Source organism: Trachurus trachurus (genome assembly GCF_905171665.1).
Source record: "Trachurus trachurus genome assembly, chromosome: 5".
Classification (NCBI taxonomy): Eukaryota; Metazoa; Chordata; class Actinopteri; order Carangiformes; family Carangidae; genus Trachurus; species Trachurus trachurus.
The window spans coordinates 6114529-6134185 of NC_139896.1; the positions used below are offsets into that span (position 1 = coordinate 6114529).

General features: G+C 39.8%; 1 protein-coding gene across 1 annotated transcript; it reads left to right on the plus strand.

The window, feature by feature from the left end:
- Positions 1 to 981: 981 nt before the first annotated feature.
- Positions 982 to 19082, plus strand: dgkab (diacylglycerol kinase, alpha b; the record flags this gene model as incomplete). The annotated part of the gene is made up of 23 exons (XM_083971837.1): positions 982 to 1054; positions 3096 to 3172; positions 3706 to 3850; positions 4149 to 4223; positions 4342 to 4391; positions 5430 to 5504; positions 5611 to 5727; positions 6711 to 6828; positions 8084 to 8172; positions 9259 to 9369; positions 10368 to 10466; positions 10571 to 10621; positions 11390 to 11463; positions 12504 to 12578; positions 13162 to 13247; positions 13348 to 13437; positions 14960 to 15120; positions 16479 to 16543; positions 16633 to 16723; positions 16802 to 17000; positions 17794 to 17914; positions 18056 to 18116; positions 19002 to 19082. The coding sequence occupies 23 exons, from the start codon at positions 982 to 984 to the stop codon at positions 19080 to 19082; spliced, it is 2184 nt and encodes a 727-aa protein (XP_083827963.1).
- Between the last annotated feature and the right edge of the window lie 575 nt (positions 19083 to 19657).

A 19657-nucleotide genomic window follows, 5' to 3' on the forward strand; every position in this document is an offset into this window, starting at 1 on the left:
CCTCCGCCCCGCGCGCTCTTAATCCCCTATATCCGCTAATACCGCGGCGCTCATTTACCCACAAGCAGCCGCTGCCGTCAAACCAGCAGGTCAGAGAGAGTCACAGTCCGAGTCCGAGTCCGCTGAGCTGGAGAGGAGCTCCGTGGTTTGTTTTTGTGTGTGTTTTTTTTTGTTTTGTTTTACTGTTTCTCCTCCTCCTCTGAAGCCTGAGGACACAGGTAGAGCAGGTAAGGAGTCCTGCTGGTCCAGCCACCTGAGCAGCAGCAGCAGCAGCAGCAGCAGCAGCAGAGTGAAGTCCTGACCTGTCACTCATCTGGCCTCAGATTATAATCCCGCTTGATGGATGGATGGATGGATGGATGGATGATTCACCCCTTTTAACCTTAATTGTTGACTCCTGAGGCGCTGAGTGGAGCAGCATGGTGCTGATTAAGCAGAGTGGGGTTTAAAGGAGCAAACACACAGCTTTTTTCCCTCTGTTTTTAACCTGCTGCTGCACAGTCAAAACAACTGACAACAACTCTTTAATGTAATTGTGCAGAGCTAGAGAGGCTGTGATGGTGTTGCTCCACCTGTCTGAATCTGCTGCTGCTGCTGTCGTTTCCCCCCGGTGCTGTTTAGGCCAAACGATCCCAGTTCAGACACTTTTTGAAACCAGAAACTGTGTCTGCTGCTGATCGTTGTTGACTGTCCATTGACTGACTGGGGAGTGTTTCACTTAGGCTACTGATGTTGTTGTGTGCAATCCGAGGAATGGAGGCGAACCAGTTCATATGAGTCACTGGCAGTGCCACAGTGAATGGCCATGAGAGTCAGTCAACCTCCTCCTCCTCCTCCTCCTCCTCCTCCTCCTCCTCCTACACCTTGTTCCTGTAAACGCTGCCTCCACAGATCAGTGTTTTGGTCTCACGGTCACTGTCTTGTCTTTGTATGTGTGTACTGTATGTGTGTGTGTGTGTTTTTGTGTCTCAGCTCGTCGACATGGCCTCCTCTGATGAAACCGAAGGCTCCCTGACTCCCGTGGACTTCATCCAGCTGCAGCATTACATGGAGTGTAAGTTACATTACAGCTGTGTTTGTACATGTGACTCACGCAGGGAGCAGCTTTATTATGACTCAGACTGTATCTGTTACATGAGTTATTATCAGTAGATGGAGTCAGAATTATCAATGTGTGCAGCTGCCTTTATGTACAAGAGTTAAGACTTTATAATGTACAGTACTCCTACAAGGGAAATAATGTGGCTTTTATATATTTTATGACATCCTTAGTTAGATTTTACATGCAAATATATAATAATCTCATAAAAATATTGGATATTGTAAATTTAAAGCCCAATTATAGCCTATATGAGGAATATTTACCAGCTGTAACAGTAAAATGCTGCTTCCATAATAAAGCTCCATTCATAAATAATGGGTAAAACATTTCATAACCCTGCGGTTGGGTACAATCCTATTATATACCGTACCATATGTAAGATGTTTTGATACTTAAAGCACATTTAGTTTCATTTCCTTTCATTTATGTATTTGTTGAATTGGGTCAATGCACATTAATCAACATTACGGCATTAAACATCAATGTAATTGCGCCGGACTTAGCACGAATGTTTAATTTCATCCACAGCCCTGAAAGTTGGTAAAAATACATGTTTGTTTAGTCAGATTTCAGATGCACGACCTTTTAATTTAGTATTTTTTTTACTCCAGTTGCACAATTCATCTAATTTGCAATATGGCAGAGTGCAATTTTCAAATCACAGGAGCTGCAATAACGGTAAAAAATGTGTCATAACACTGTTGTGCACTGTGAGTGACATAAGATGTTGCGTCGCTACGGAGACAACCTGGTCAACATATCATATTGTCAAAACATAGAGGGACGGAAGACGCAACAAAAAATTCACATCATCAAATTTTAAAAGTGAAAATGAAGCAAAAAATTAGAATTTACACTCATTTATGATGCTTTTTTTTTTTTTTTGCATTTTGTGCAGACCCATTTTTTACATTGTCGTATGTTTCTTCTATTCAACTAAATTCAATTCAATTCAATTCAATATACTTTAATTGTCCCCGTAGGGAAATACGTTGTGGGCTTCACAGGTGGTCTGCAGTTTAACAATAAAAACAATCAAACAAACAAGCAATAAAAATCGAGCGATCAGTACCCGTACTGCTACAGTACACAGCTTCATAAAATATACATCAATCAATCAATCAATCAATCAATCAATCAATCAATCAATCAATCAATCAATCAATCAATCAATCAATCAATCAATCAATCAATCAATCAATCAACAACCTGTGATACAGTGATACAAATGATCTTAGCACTTCTTACAACACTACACGGATGTTTTTTTAGAGGAATAAAAGTTTGGAAGTTGAAAGAAGAGAAGCAAACTCAAGAAGAAAGCTGAGACAGATGCAGCGACGAAGATAAATAGAGCCAGAAATCAGTTTTACTGTAAACGCTCTGTCCCAGTTTAGGTCAGAGAGAGAGAAGGAGAGAGGGAAGTAAAAACACTGAAACATCTGCACCAACTCTCCTCACACTGAGAGTGCTGACATGTGCATCATAAAGTAAAATCGAGTGATGGAGTTCCTCTGGCTTCGTGCAGCATCAACAAGTGTTTCCCATCATGTTTTTTTTCTCTGGAGGGTCAAACAACAGCAATAACTCCTATAAATTGTGAGTGCATCCTGCTGCACCGGGGGGTTTTAGGGGCTAATGCAGAATTTGATAGACCTGTTGACAGGAAACAGGAAAAAAAAAAAAAGAAAAGTGGCATGTGGCTAAAAATATGTTGCTTTCCACTCAGAGGCTTTGAAAGAGAAATGAAATGGGTCTGCAGTGGGCTTTTAGTGGAGGGGATAATGGATGAATGGATAATTACACCTGCTCCTGTCTGGACCTGAGAACGTACGTAACTGCTGCTGCTGCCAAAAAAAGAAAATTTAATGTAGGATGCAACACACAGGACGTCCACGTTCATGTCTATGTCCACAATAAGAGACAAGCAGGTGTGATGGAGGTGAGTTATTATGAATTTCCTGCTGTTTGACGTCAGCTCATCTCTCTGCAGACAGCACGCTGAGGGTGAGAGACGTGATCAAGGACTTTCACCCCGGAGGTCGACTGGCCAAGCACAGCTTTGGAGAGGTCAGTCACAGGGGAAAAAACAACAAAAAACATCTGTGTGACTTTATTTTACAAGATAAAAACTTCACATTTCTTCTTAAAGCTTTTGCTGGAAGGTTGTTGAAGAGAAATATCCGTATTAATTATTGGAAAAATGCAAAATTTCCCTGCAATAATTACCAAGTAGATATTGTATAATTCATGAAATATTGGAAACATTTTTCTGCATACGCCTCGGATTGTTTGACTTGTGTTTGACTCTATATAAATTTCACTTTTTTGCACCCTCAGTATGTGATTATTTGGAATAATTTGCTGTTTTTCTGTAATTAAAGGGACAACGAGGAGTTTCTATTTGGTTATAAAAAAGTCTCATATTAATGTGGATGAATCTACGTTACCACTTGTTAATGGGCCCATTTTCAGTGAAAACGCTTCGCTTTTCCAAAACTCCTCGTTGTCCCTTTAAAGTAGTAAATTTCACTTCCTGTGAAACTCTTTGGATATAAATGTGACGCTGACACCCGTCTCTTGTCCCTGTTTTCCCTCCTCAGTGCATGGACGCAGCGGGTTTCTGTCTCTTTCTGAAGACGTATCTGGAGGTCGACGACTTCCCTGCAGATTTCTGCCAACGCCTGTTTCGTTATTTCCAACACGCGGAGCAGGATGGAAACACCAAGACGCCGATGCCCAAAGGAGGTCGGTGCCTGAGCAGGAAGTGTTTTAAAAGATCAACCGTCACAATCTCAGCTGCAGATTAAAACACCTGAGAGCAGATTTAGAAATCATTTCCCGTTGGTTTGCATCACAGGAATGCAGCTCTGCAGATTAAAACACCTGAGAGCAGATTTAGAAATCATTTCCTGTTGGTTTGCATCACAGGAATGCAGCTCTGCAGATCAAAACACCTGCTCCAATGACAAAACTTTGATAAAATGCCACGTCAAACAGTGAAATAACAGTTTGTAGTTTTAATCAGAAGCTGCTTCTGTTTCAGGAGGCGTCTTCCTCCGTGATGTGTCCTGTTACTTCTCGGTGCTGGAGGAGGCGCAGCCACGAGAGAAGCTTGAATGTCGGTGTCGTTTATAATCTCTTTTTGACTGTTTACATGTTTTTGTATGGTGCAATTTCCTTGTTCACACTCTCATGACAGAATAATCAACCTGTTGTGTGTGTTTGTTTTTTTTTAGTCACGTTTAAACTCTACGACAAAGATTGCAACGGACTGCTGGACAGCTCTGTAAGTTTCTCACACATTTTTTAAAGTTTGCTGTTTGGTTTTTCTTGAACCAGCTGAAAACCTCCGGGTCAAATCTTTAAAAAAGTTTTAATCACCACTGTGGAGTTTATCTGCAAACTGAAACAGTGGAAGGTGACGAAGCTGCAGAGAAAATGTCAAAGTGAAAGTCAAAACTATGAATTTTACACCAGGTAACGTCAGCCCTCAGGCTCCTGCTCGCCCACTAAAGATCTTTATAGTCTAATATCAAGCAGAACAAGTCCTGATTGATCCGAAAGAGAAAATAAAACAACATCATATCAGTGAACAACAAAGTAAATAAGACACTACTGCACATTTACCCTCATGTCGACTAAGGGCTGTGAGAAGTTTCAGAGTCCTCCGAGCCTTCTCGGAGTTACGGGGGGGGGGGGGTCCGCGCAGCAGTATTTGTCCATATAATGGTTGTGAATGGGGCTCACTTTTCCTCGTCCAAAAAGACACACCAAAAAACATCCAAATACCTCCATACTGCTCATCTGTAATGTCCCTCTTGTATTGAAGCCCCGACATGAGAAATTGTTCCAATAAAAATTAAATAAGTCTATGTTTTAAACTTGTTTGTAGTGGAAGCTCCCAGTGTCTCAGTTCACTGCTCTTCCTGTGTCTGTGCAAATCTCGCGTGATTTGCACAGACCGGCGGGACAATTTCTCATGTCGGGGCTTCAATACAAGAGGGACATTACAGACGAGCAGCATGGAGGTATTTGGATGTTTTTTGGTGTGTCTTTTTGGACGAAGAAAAGTGAGCCCCATTCACAACCATTATATAGACAAATACTGCTACGTCGAGACCCCCTGTAACTCAGAGAAGGCACAGAGGACTCTGAAACTTCTCCCAGCCCTTAGTCCACATGAGGGTGAGTAGATAATGAGTGAAATTTGAATTTTGGGTGAACTATCCCTTTAACTTTGTGTATTTACTGAGTCTGAGTGGTTTAGTTTTGAACTCAGATCGACCTCTGAGTTTGACCTCTGTCTCCGTCTCTCCTCCATCAGGAAGTGGATCGTATAATCACCCAGATGATGAGAGCTGCTGATTACCTCGGCTGGGACGTGACCGAGCTCAGACCAGTACGAGATAGATTTTTTATTTTTTTTTAATTCTGTGAAAAGATCCTGAGACTCCTGAAATCCCCAGTGACAGATGATAATGAATGTGTGTGTGATTGTGGTGCAGGTGCTGAAGGACATGATGACGGCCATCGATGTGGACGACAGCGGCACCGTCACACTGGAGGAGTGGATCAAAGGAGGCATGAACAACGTGCCGTTACTCGTTCTGCTCGGACTGAAGGTACAAAAAACCAACAAAAAAAAAAGTTTCACCTCGACTAGGGATGTCACGATTACTTGTTTTCACAATTAATCGTGGTATTTAACACCACAATTAATTAATCGTAAAGATTCCTAAATACCGTCACTTCCCAAAAAAGATTATGTCAGAACCGTGTCGGCAGATGTGCGCCAAAGGTAAATGCTGAGATACTGGTCCGTAACATTGAATTGGTAGGATTTTAATTGTTAGTGTGTCATTTGTATAAAAAACAACAACAAAACAAAACAAAAAACGATTAAAATAAACGTTAACATTTGGTATAGATAATTTATGACCTGAATATTTCAAACGCTTTCCCTGGTGGGTTAGTAATTGGTCCTATATTAATAGATACTTGAAATATTTAGTGTAAACAATGGGTAATGTAATCATATTTTGACTGTATTTGATTTTACACTTTCATAGTGTTGTGAAATGTATTAAGGCAGAAGTAAGCGGAATATTTATGTTAATATAAGTCTTAAATAGTTACATCTTCCGACAGCAATCACTTATATAGAGTGTTTGGTCTGAAACACGGGTCTGTCAGTCCCTCTGCTCTGCTGTAAGCCGAGGAGAAAACTTTCCTTGTATCCTACAACCTTTATCCAATGAGGAGAGAGAACGGCATAAAGGGGCAGTCCTCTCTGTGTGTGCAGCCAAGGGATGCGCGTGAATGTGGAGACGTAGGGACGAGGGCGGGGACTGCTAACTCCATCGGCTGACAGGAAGTTAACAAAAACCACCGGATCGCTTACTTCTGCTTTAATGTATAATAATCGTGATAATCGTAACCGTGATTATTTCTCTGACAATAATCGTACCAAGAAAATTTGTAATTGTGACATCCCTCACCTCGATGTGTTGCCACAGATTCTCCTGCTGCACCTGCATGTCAGCAGCAATTTTCCTTCTCTGAAACGTCCTTTTTTTCTTCTTCTTCTGCTTCTTGATGCTGGCAGATGACGGAGCGCGACGGGCAGCACATCTGGAGGATGAAGCACTTCAACAAGCCGACCTACTGCAGCGTGTGTCAGAGCATGCTGCTGGGCCTCGGCAAGCAGGGACTCTGCTGCAGCTGTAAGAGCTCAGAGCCGCCAGCAGGGGGCGCACACACACTCCTCTTACAACACACACACACACACACACCTCTTACAACACACATACACACTCCTCTTACAACACACACACACACCTCTTACTGTACATCACACACCTGCAGGCGTCACACCTCTGATTCACCTGTTACCGTCACCTGTTATTAACCCTGTGAAGTCTGACACATGAGATAATGATCACAGGAAGTGTTTGAAACTGAAGTCTTAATTTGACTTTTTGACCAAATCCCTCCCAAAAATGTGATTAATATTTAACTAAATGTGTTTAATTAATCAGATGAAGAATCAGGATCAACTATGTGCACACATAAAAGGAATTTGACTCCAATTTTTCGTTACTCACTTGTACTTACATATAAAATACGGACAGAACAAATGTTGTAGAGTTAAATAAAGTGGCCGGTGGAATAAATGTGGTCGATTAATAAGGCGAGGCATCTTTATTTATATGGCTCATTCCATACCAAGGCAACTCAATGTGCTTTACATCAAGACAAAACATTTAAAAAGAACAGCATAAAACAGCTTATATTTTTACGTAAAAAATGAAAAAAATTGTAAACATAATAAAAAAGTAGAGAGAGAAAAGAAAATAGATAAAGTTTAAAGTTCTTACGTAAAAAGAGTTCAGCCATAAGCACATGAAAAGATAAATGGTACACAGTAGTGCAAATAAACAATGAGGTAGTGCAATGAAATATATAATAAATAGGCTACTGGATAAACATGTCTATATATATATATATATATATATATATATATATATATATATATATGTTATTTACAGCAGAAGTAATTAAAACGTGTCAATTTGTCACAGTGATAATGCATTGATTGGGCATCATAATGCATTGCAATGAAATGAAAAACTTTGACGACTCAGGAATAAATCAGTTTTTATACCCACTAAAACGTTTTCAATACAGTTTTTCTCATGAAAAAAGTAATAAAATATTAAGTCATAAGTACAAATAAATATTCATTTTGAAATGTACATTTTGTAAAAGTTTAAGAGCGAGACAGAAACTCCAGCAGAGGGCAGAGAAGCTGCATCAGATTGTCAACAGCAACAGGTTTTTCAGGAAAGTATTGACCTTGATTGGAGATCTCAGAAACTCACATGATTCATCTGGAGTCACAGATGAGCAACTTTAAATATTTATTTTATTATAATTTATGTTTTTATTTGTCTGTTTTTTCTTTTGTCATTCCAACAGGCTGCAAGTACACGGTCCACAGTCAGTGCGCCAACAAGAACCCTGAAGCTTGTGCTCGATCCTTTGTCAAATCCAAAAGGGAGATGGGTGTAAGAAAAACACAAACATGTTTTATTCACCATATTTTTAAGAGAACACTTTCATATCCGCTCTGTTAAATGTCATTGGCTGTAAACACATTAACACCATCAGAGTGCATTAGTCAGCAGTGCAGCCCCATCAGCGTGTGTGTTTTTTATTAAGGTAGGATTAGGAACAGTCTGCTCCATACATCTGTTAAATGTCCTAATTTTGCACAATAATAATCTGCTCACTGTGTTTTTCCACAACATACTGATTAACTGCATCTATAAAAAAAAAGAAAAAAAGAAAAAGGATCACAGCACCAAATGTCACCGTGTGCTTGACTGACATTTGATCTCGGAGATGAGATGAGATGCTCGCCATCGTCGTCGTCGTCTGCTGCCAAAAGCGATGGTTATAAATCTTATGAGCTAAATGTGTGACCTGCTCTTCAGGAACACAGACTGAGCTGTGGTGCATTGATGTTGTTGTTGCAGCCACTGGAAAAAGTTGAAATTTATATATATATTATTTAACCTTTAGTTAAAACAGTTTGGCAAATCCCATCATTACATTATAATCACCAGCTGCGTCCGGTAAGAGGACATGTGCATTCAGTAGTCAAATAGTCCTTGATCCTAGCTTTAAAATCTTCCATCCAATTTAAGATGACTCTGTAATTTATACCAGGAAAAGGGTGCAATAATGCTTTGAAATGCACTTTCACCAAAGACAAGTCCGGGTACGAGGAATAGCGTATACATTATCAATCTATCGAGCCTGAGACTACAGCTTTTGGTGTTGACTTTAGGAGCCAATGAGAACATAAATAAGGAGGCAAGTCACACAGGAATGGGATAGCTTTATAAAGAAAACAATACCAGAGTTCCCATCTACGATTGTGCAGCCAACACTCTCATATAAAGACTACAGTGACGAGTACGGAGACCTAAATCCGTTACAAATCTTAATGCTGCATGATACGAATACCGAATCTAACATTTTATATATGATTATATTGATATAAAAAATCAAAAAAACAAAACAAAACAGAACAGAACCGAGGTGAGACAGCAGCTGAGTGTGTGTCGTCCTCTGCTCCTGTGTCTCAGTTAGCAGCTCACGACTGGATCAGAGCCGACTGCAACTCCACCAAGTGTCAGGTCTGCCACAAGAAGATCAAGACCTTGGCAGGGAGGCGCTGTGTGTGGTGTCAGGAGATGGTGAGGACTAGTGTGTGTCTTATTTCTAGCATAAAATACGATAATTTACTCACCCAGATAACTTTGGTGTATATCCATATAATGCGAGTACACGGCAGCGCAATGCAGCCTCTAAATAACACATTATCTGCAAAGAAACTCGTTCATTTCACCAATATTTAGTTCTGATAGGCTAGTGCTATTCCCCTCTGAGTCCGGGGTTAGCTGTTATCAACATCTGGGGTCTGTAGGTTGACCTACTGACCTCTGACCTGGATGATGTCATCTCTGAGCGCTGTGCTGCGCAGCTTGTTGCTAATGCTACGGTTCGTTTCTGCGTGTTTCCGACTTGTCAGAACAAAATGAGCAGCTGGATGAAGTTCAGCTTCTACAGGCTTCCTCTCCTCAACCTGGACTCACTAAAGCTCCGGCTAGTTGAGATAAAAATGAACCCGAATGACGAAGCGGAATGATTTTTATTTATTATTTTATTATTATTAGCAAATATTGCATGTACAGAACCAACAAGGTACATTCAGGAGGACCAGCACATCAAACATGAAAGGACAGTACAATGATGGAGTAAATTATAAAATATAGATTAAATAAGACCGTAGCAGAATGATTATTATCAGCTGCACTCAGAGATGACATCATCCAGGTCAGAGGTCAGCAGGTCAACCTACAGACCCCGAATGTTGATAACAGCTAACCCCGGACTCAGAGGGGAACAGCACTAGCCTATCATAACTAAATATTGGTGAAATGAAGGAGTTTCTCTGCAGATAATGTGTTATTTAGAGGCTGCATTCTGCTGCCCCGTGTACTCGCATTATACGGATATACGCGGCTCTCGGCTGAAGCTAATTTCGTCGGAACGACTTGTTATGACACCAAAGTTATCTGGGTGAGTAAATGATCGTATTTTATGCTAGAAATAAGGTCCAGATTGTAAAAAAAAAACAGTAATTATCCTTTAAGTGAGTTCAGTAGTTCACTGAGTCTTGTGTCTTTCAAAGCGTCACGACGAGTGTCTTCTCTCCGGTTTGTCCACCTGTGACTGTGGGTTGTTCAAAGATCACATACTGCCTCCGTGGGCCATTTACGCCCTCTCCAAGGTAAAAATGAGCTTCATCATTATTATCTATTATTAATTATTGATTATCAGCTGTGTGTGTGTGTGTGTGTGTTGGTTGACCGGTCCTCCTTTGTTTCCCGTCAGGAGGAGGACACCAGCCTGTTGAACGTTACTCCCGACGGCCACGTCCTGCAGGTCTGACTTGATCAAATCCTCCCACATTTGTTTTCCAGCTGTATACGACACTAATGCATTATGGGAAAAAACAAATCTAATTTTAGAGATTCAGCTTGTTATTTATATGTATTTATGTATTTATATTGAGAGGTGGGTGGGTGGGTTTTTAAAAAGACTCTCCCCTCACTAACATCCCTGCAGCTGATTCGGCTCAGAAAGATGAAAACTGTGATGGTTTCGTCTGACGAGTCGGTGATTCACCACAGACAGTACATCAACCTCCTCACATAATGTCTATTTATGACATATATATAAACATTATATATGAAACGTATTAGATATTAGCACAATTTCATGTATTAACATACGTATATGTAGATTAATATACATATGTATGATAATATTGTGGACATACGTTCCCACAGAGTTTAAAATGAATAAGATACATATAAGCAACTAGAATTTTCATATATGTGCTGTTAAATAAATGTGCATAAATAAATATCATTAACACATATGGTCGCAAAGACTTACACCAAATAAAAATGATCATATTCATATTTATAAATATTTTACTATGGGTATTTCAGATGTATATTGCACCGTGAGTGATGACGTTGTTTCAGACAATGTAAAAGCATGATCAGACGCATCTGTATTTAATATAATATGAATATAAAAACCTGTGTAATCACTTTAATTGTGCTTGTGTCTCCACACGTTGAAACATACAGTAAACTTCCGGATGAGTCGACGTGTTTCTGACTAATGCACATGTTTCTGCAGATTTCTCCAGTGGCTAACACCCACCCTCTGCTGGTGTTTGTGAACCCAAAGAGTGGAGGCAAACAGGGTGAAAGGTGAGAAGCTGCAGCTCTCTCTATATGGATAAATTATCTATAAAATGTTACTCACACACTAATATTGATGTTTCTTTTCCAGGTTACACAGATATTATGACGTGTTATTGAAGATACACTGCAAAAACTCAAAATCTTTCCAAGAATATTTGTCGTATTTCTTGTCAAAATGTCTCATTTCTAGTCAAAACTAATCTCTTTCCACTTTACATGTAAATAAGACTCATCACCAAAAAATATTAACTTGTTTTTAGATCATTTTCACTTGTTTAAAACAAATTTTCACTTGAAATAAGTAGAAAAATCTGCCAGTGAAAGCAAGTTTTTTGTGCTTGTAAAAGAAAAACTTGCTCCACTATCATATTTTTCTACTTATTTCAAGTAAAAATACACTTGAAAGAAGTAAAAAAGTGTTAAAAAAACAAGCTACTTTTTATGTGATGAGTCTTATTTTAAGTATAATGAGATTTGTTTTGACTAGAAATGACATTTTGACTAGAAATAAGACAAATATACTTGGTAAGATATTTGAGTTTTTGCAGCGTAATGATGTGTTGGTGTCTCATTTCCAGTGTCAGGGTCCGTCCCATTTCTCCACACTTGGCAGTGAGTGCGCTTGGTCATGCACACAGTGCCGTTTTGCATACATGCGTTCATTTGCATATAGTGTGCAAGTATGTATTAAGTGGCCACGCGCACGGTAATATTTAAAAGCAATTGGGACATAGCTACTTGACAAGTGCAGCCTGTTATCTGAGCGCCACTGTGCAACACACACACACACATAGCACAGAAACCAGCTGGTGCATTGTGGAATTTATACTTGGCCAAATACCGCTCCGATGCGGTCTTACCCTATAGTGTGGGGGTAAAGTGCAAATCAAGTGTGCTGCACTTTTGGTTGTTGGAGAAATGGGACACACTTGTGCACTCACACCAAGCCCATGAACGCTCACACCAAGTGCCCAAGCGTGTAAGTGTGATTGAGTGTGTGTATTGGGACAGGACCTTAGTTTACTGTTCGGTCTGTTTGTCCACAGGGTGCTCAGGAAGTTCCAGTACCTGCTGAACCCACGTCAAGTGTACAACCTGTCCAACGGAGGCCCTGCACCAGGGTATCCAACACTTTCTTCCATCATTCATTTGTCCAATATTTAATTTCTCTTTACATTTCATTTTGATTTATTCCATCATGGTTTACATACTTCACATGGTTGCACATATTTACATAATGTACACATGGTCACCATAAATGAAAAGGAGCAGGATGAAGAAAAACTTATAGTACCTGCCCCTCTCTATTGTTATAATTGCATTGGCTTAATATCAACTCCAATATTATACTCTATTTAAAAAAAATTAAAGATGATGAAACATATAAAATAGCAGTGGACACCGCTCGTCCATCTATCTTTTCTTTTTTCCCCCTTCTTTTTCTTTTTCTACTTCTTCTTTTTTGTAGGCGCTTATATTTTCTTTTTTAAACCTTTTCTTTAACTGAGATATACTTTATATAAACTTTTCAGTTCCTTGCTTTGTGAATGCCATAGTTTTACACCTGCAACAGAGAGCTTAATCTTGCAAAGGTCTGTTATCCTCTTCCTCCAGCTTGAACAAGTTATGTAAATGTTCTGGTAATGATCTGTTCTTTGCTTTATACATTATTTTTTAATTCTGACTCTCTGTTTTTTTTTTCAGGCTGCATTTCTTCCACAACCTGCGTGAATACAGGATCCTGGTGTGTGGAGGCGACGGGACGGTGGGCTGGCTGCTGGACGCTATAGGTAGGCTACCTCAGGTCTCAGTGACTTGACTCAGGTTAAATAATGATAATAATAATAATAATGATAATAATAATGATAATGATCTACCTGTGGTTTTCAGACAAAGCCGACCTGCAGGTGAACCCACCGGTGGCCGTCCTCCCTCTGGGCACCGGGAACGACCTGGCTCGCTGTCTGCGCTGGGGAGGAGGTAAAAACATCAACTTACACTCCTTCTCGCTACACATATTTGAAGAGTACAAAGCAGAAATGACTAAACTAAACCAAAAGTAATTGTTATGATGCGCAAAATGTCTAATTTCTAGTCAAAACTAATCTCTTTCCACTTTAAATAAGACTCATCACCAAAAAAATGTACTTGTTTTTAGATCATTTCACTTGTTTCAAACAAATTTTCACTTGAAATAAGTAGAAAAATCAGTTTTTTGTGCTTGTAAAAGAAAAACTTGCCCCACTATCAGATTTTTCTACTTATTTCAAGTAAAAGTACACTTGAAAGAAGTAAAAAGTGTCAAAAAAAAAACAAGCAACTTTTTATGTGATGAGTCTTATTTTAAGTATAATGAGATTTGTTTTGACTAGAAATGACATTTTGACTAGAAATAAGACAAATATACTTGGTAAGATATTTGAGTTTTTGCAGCGTAATGATGTGTTAGTGTCTCGTTTCCAGTGTCAGGGTCTGTCCCGTTTCTCCACACTTGGCTGAGTGCACTTGGTTGCTCACACACTTTGCTGACGTTTTGCATACATGTGTTCATTTGCATATAGTGTGCAAGTATGTATTAGGTGGCTAAGTGCAGGAGGATATTTAAAAGCAATTAGGACATAGCAAAGGCGTAGCCACGGGTGTGCCAGTGCCACCCACAGAGGAAGCTGGCACACCCAAAAATTTGATGCATTTTTTGTTTTTGTTATAGTCTCTATACTAACATGTTATCGATCAGTCAATAAATTTGTAAAAATTGCCGTCATGTGGGCAAAATGTTTATTTGTCCCTCTCTCTATTAATGCGTCAGATCAGGTCTGCGTTTGTATCCATCCAGCTCTGTGTCCACACTCTCCATGGCGGAAACGATTACGCGCAAAACCCTCATTTAAATACTGCGGGTTGTCATTTAGCGTGTTACTCTTAGTAGATCACCTATTGTGCGTGCGCTAACCAGACACGCAAAAGTGTGTTTTTTTATGACTTTGTTATTGATTTATTTGAGCACTTTATATGTGTGAATGTTTAGACCTGCTACTGTTGACTATAAGAGCAGTTACTAAGCTTTTTTTTTTTTACTCAGCGTTGCATATAGATTAGAAGATAAGTATGATCATACAGGCTTGCCATGATGCGACTGTTAAACCCAAGTTATTATGTGCAGTCTGTGTCTGATACTAGTTAAAGGCCTATGGCTTGTTGAGAGCGAATAACACATGGTTTGTTATTACTGATGAGAACGCACACAACATATAATGCTGGAATGGAGAGATACATTCTTTTGAATATTTATGGAGGTGTAACGCTCAGTTTGTTGAAAATAAATTTGGCACACCCAGTCTTTGCAGGTGCACACCACTGGGACATAGCTACATAGATATGTAAAAATTGTAATAAAGTTATATATATCAAGCAATGGTGGTTTGAAATCCATTATCAGGGGCGTTTATTGTTAAGAATCTGATGATACGATCGTCCTCCCTCCGTTGTGTTTCCCTGAAAGGCTACGAGGGCTCGGACCTGAGGGAGATCCTGAAGGAGATCGAAGCCAGCGAGGTGGTTCCCATGGACCGCTGGAGCGTCCAGGTGATACCAGAGGACCCTCAGGAGGCGGGAGACCCCGTCCCCTACGAGATCATCAACAACTACTTCTCCATTGGAGTGGTGAGTCGCTACGTCAAACAGTGAGAGACGTGAGAGACATTTAAATCTAAATATTTCAGTAGCATAGATTTGGATTTGCTGAGAGGAAAAGTTATTAGGGACAAATGAAAAAGGAACATACATTATCTTTTAAGGTACGTAATGTGCAAGATTCAAGATTCAAGATTCTCTTTATTATCATTCTGCAGAAACAAGATCAAAGATGCAGAGCAGAACGACATTGCAAACGCGCGGCTCTATAAAAACACAGATAAATACTAAAACACAAAGTGCTCAATGAATAGAGGGAGTGCAAGATGTGCATGATTTCTAAAATAATAAAAAGAAACAAACAGGTCTTTTTACTTTATGTTACTGAAGCTGAAACGCTTAAAATCACTGGAACCGAAACTACTAAACTATAAATAGGGAAACATGAGCCTCAGCTGCAAACGTGACCCACAGACACGGATCCTAGTCCTCCAACGTGCACGGACCTGCAGCAGCACTACACTGGAAAAGAAAAAACTAAATGCAAAACAATTAGGCTACTACACAATGCAACCGATAAGGAAAATAAACTATGATACTGAACAAAGTCCGTATAACTAAGGTAAAACAGATCAGAACAGCAGCAAATGAAACAAAACTAGTTTGCTCACTGCATTATAAAGGTACAGTTCACATAAAAAAGTGCAGATGAACCAGGCTAAGGAGGGAAAGACTGGGCAGAATCCATCAGGGCTGCGTTCATAAACCTGACTCCACATTACACAAAGCACATGATTATTAAAGGAATAGTTCACCAAAAAATGAAATTCAGTCATTAGTGACTCACCCTCATGCTGATGAATACTCCAGAGTAGTTTTTTTATTCCTCGATGTGCATCTGGAGACCCGGGAGGCCGATTCCTAGTCCAACCAAAACTTTATATGAGATTAATAGGGGCCAACACAAAGAAGTCCATAAAACTACACAAAAACCATTTAATATTCCTCCACACTGCTCGTCCGCTCCAATCCAAGTGTCCTGAAGGGAGATAGTCCAGAGTTTACTGGAAACTACGTCATTTAGGACATTTTTACAGCCTAAACAGTCCTGTATTGAATTTGCCTGGGGCGCACTCTATAGTTTATGCGATGCACACGGATGTGACCGTACTTGCCTATATCCCTTCTGGACACTTGGATTGCAGTGGACGAGCAGTGTGGAGGAATATTTCAAGGTTTTTGTGTAGTTTTATGGACCTGTTTGTGTCGAATTTCATTTTTTGGTGAACTATTCCTTTAAAGTGATTGTTTCAATCTCATTTTGCAATATTCAATCTTAAAAAAAAGTGGAATATACTTTGCTGAAACTGTGACTTGTGTTTGTGCAGGACGCCTCTATTGCTCATCGTTTCCACTCCATGAGAGAGAAACACCCCCAGAGGTTCAACAGCCGGTGAGGATCCACAGTGAAACAGTGGAAACTTTCATTTTTTTTTAAAATTTGTTTTATCAGATTTACATAGTTCTGTCTTGTTTTCTAAGGATGAAGAACAAACTTTGGTATTTTGAGTTTGCCACCTCTGAGACCATCTCGGCCTCGTGTAAGAAGCTGAAGGACTGTCTCACGATCGAGGTGAGAAGTGATTCATGATGAGACTCACATCACTGGGAAACAAGAATGGAAAACTAATTGTTGTTGTGTTTCCACCAGTGCTGTGGCAGGCAGCTGGACCTCAGCAGTGTGTCTCTGGAGGGCATCGCCGTCCTCAACATACCCAGCATGCACGGCGGCTCCAACCTCTGGGGCGAGTCCAAGAAGCCGGACGGAGCAGCAGCAGCAGCAGCAGCAGCCGAGGCCGAGTCCAGCGAGGTCATCACCGATCGCGAGCTCCTCAAAACCGTCTCTCAGGGTGAGGCGGCGCGGCTCGGTCCGGCCTTCTTCTGAGCTCCTTCTCTCCACGTTTATCTGTTTGTAATCATGCGTTAAAAAGGGAGAGTTCAACATTTTGGCAAATTGGCCCATTGCCATAATACCTATAGTCATAGCAGTTGGTTTGTTACCTTTGATTGTCGGTGCAAGCTATTTTTAGAACGGCGGAGCAGAGCCGCGAGCTGCTCAGAGCTACGCTACGGAGGCTCATGGGATTTCTTGGTTTCCCTCATCAAACTCATCAAATACACAATCCAACAACTCCAAAACGCTCTGGTGGACAAGTTGTGACCTGCACATTCACCACGCTATGAGATAATAACACAACGTTACCACACAGAGTTGTTTTAGAGGGAAATACATGCAAAATATTAATATTTAATGCTGATGCACGTTGCTTTCAGGGACAGTTTTTCATCAAGCAGTCTCTGAATTTACCTCTAAAACAACTCTGTCTGGTAACATTCTGTTATTGGGTTAGGGTTAGCGTGGTGAATGTGCAGGTCACAACTTGTCCACCAGAGCGTTTTGGAGTTGTTGGATTGTGTATTTGATGAGTTTGATGAGGGAAACCAAGAAATCCCATGAGCCTCCGTAGCGTAGCTCTGAGCAGCTCACGGCTCTGCTCCGCCGTTCTAAAAACAGCTTGCACTGACAATTAAAGGTAACGAACCTACTGCTATGACTATAGGGATTATGGCAATGGGCCAATTTGCCAAAATGTTGAACTATCCCTTTAACACAACACCAACCGTTTCTTGGTTCCTCTGCAGACATCAGCGATAAGCGTTTGGAGGTGGTGGGGCTGGAGGGAGCGATCGAGATGGGGCAGATCTACACCGGGCTGAAGAGCGCCGGGCACAGAATGGCACAGACGTCTCAAATCACCATCAGGTTTCTGCACTTTTACACACACACACACACACACACATGACCAAAAATAACAAGAACACCCGACAAGGCTTTCCTGTTATTAATAATTAATAATTTCATCTCACTGTCTCTCTTACCTCCTTCTCTCGCTCCCGTGTGCAGGACGACCAAAGCTCTGCCCATGCAGATCGATGGGGAGCCCTGGATGCAGCCGCCATGCACTGTGAGTGTGACAGTTACAACCTGAGCTCAGTGATTTATTATTATTATTATTATTATATTATTATTATTTTTTATCACACCGTTATTAACCACAACAGCACAGATTACAGCAATTTAAAGGGATATGAAAACCAATATGCAAATGTAAACATTGAAATTACATGTAAGATAGATAGATAGATAGATAAATACTTTATTTATCCCGAAGGAAATTCAGTTTCTCAGCTGCACAATAAACAACATCATTCAACAGCAAGACATAAAATAGTAAAAATGTGTGCATTGAGAATAAATAAAAGAAGTATAAGTACATATAAAATTACATGAAACATGAAAAATGGGCATAATGGCATATAGTAACACATGTCCAGATCATATGAATATGTATATTTATGTAGAGTTTACTAATAATAATCTCATGTATGTACAGTAGGTTATGTTTATTGTACTCATACATTACATAGACAGTAAACCCATTGACATATGTTAGTGTTATACGTCTAAATACATGTAAATATTAAAAGACAGACATGTATGTTAGAATTGATAAGAAAGGCATGTATACAGTAAACTTATTATTATGTTGTTTTGATAAATAATAACATATAGCAACATATTATGCTACATACAAATTCATTATCTAGTAATTTTCCATTCATGTGCAAATACAAATGTTATGATGGATATATCTGTTATTTCACCCAGTGGATATGTGATAATAATATATCACTTTATATGTGACATCTATGGTGGCAGCCTCCTTGATATAGGGCCATATATGTCATATATACTACATTTCTGAATGGGAAGGGAACACATCTTTGTTTTTAGTGTTATTTTACATATTTATTGTATTAATTCACACTCTGTTTTTGATCCGTCACAGATTCACATTAATCACAAGAACCAGGCGAACATGCTGATGGCTGCTCCGACCAAATCCTCCAGCTTCTTCCACCTCAAGTAGAGCAGCTCCTCCACACCTGCATCGCACCGGACCACCTGTATTACTGTGAAAATGAGTGTGTAACTGTGTGTTTTTAATATTATTATTATTATTATTATTATTATTATTATTATTATTATTATTATTATTAAGTGTCAATGTGTGTGGCTTTTTTTTTTTTTTTTTGCGTGTTTATCCCTGATACGACTCTCAGCTATTTCAAGGTACAGACGTGTTGCACTTACGCAGCGACCACACTGACAGACCGACTCAAACATGCACAACTCACCTCTCAGTCTGATCACTGCTGCTGTGTGCCAACTTCATTCATGTAATACATTGCATTTCTGTGTGTAAATAAAAGAGCTAAGTCCATCTGCAGTATACTGTATGAATAGAGAAGATTATATTATGTATTTTATGTCATTTTTCTGTGGTTTAATCCGTTTTACAGTGGTGTGAATTTCACCTGTCGTTTCCCGATGCAGCTTCTTTCAGACCCATCAACACCATCCTACCTGTCAGTGTTCATCCACCTGAAAGAAAAGTAAACACTGCATGTTTTTTACTGTTTCTTAAATAGGCAAGATACTGAA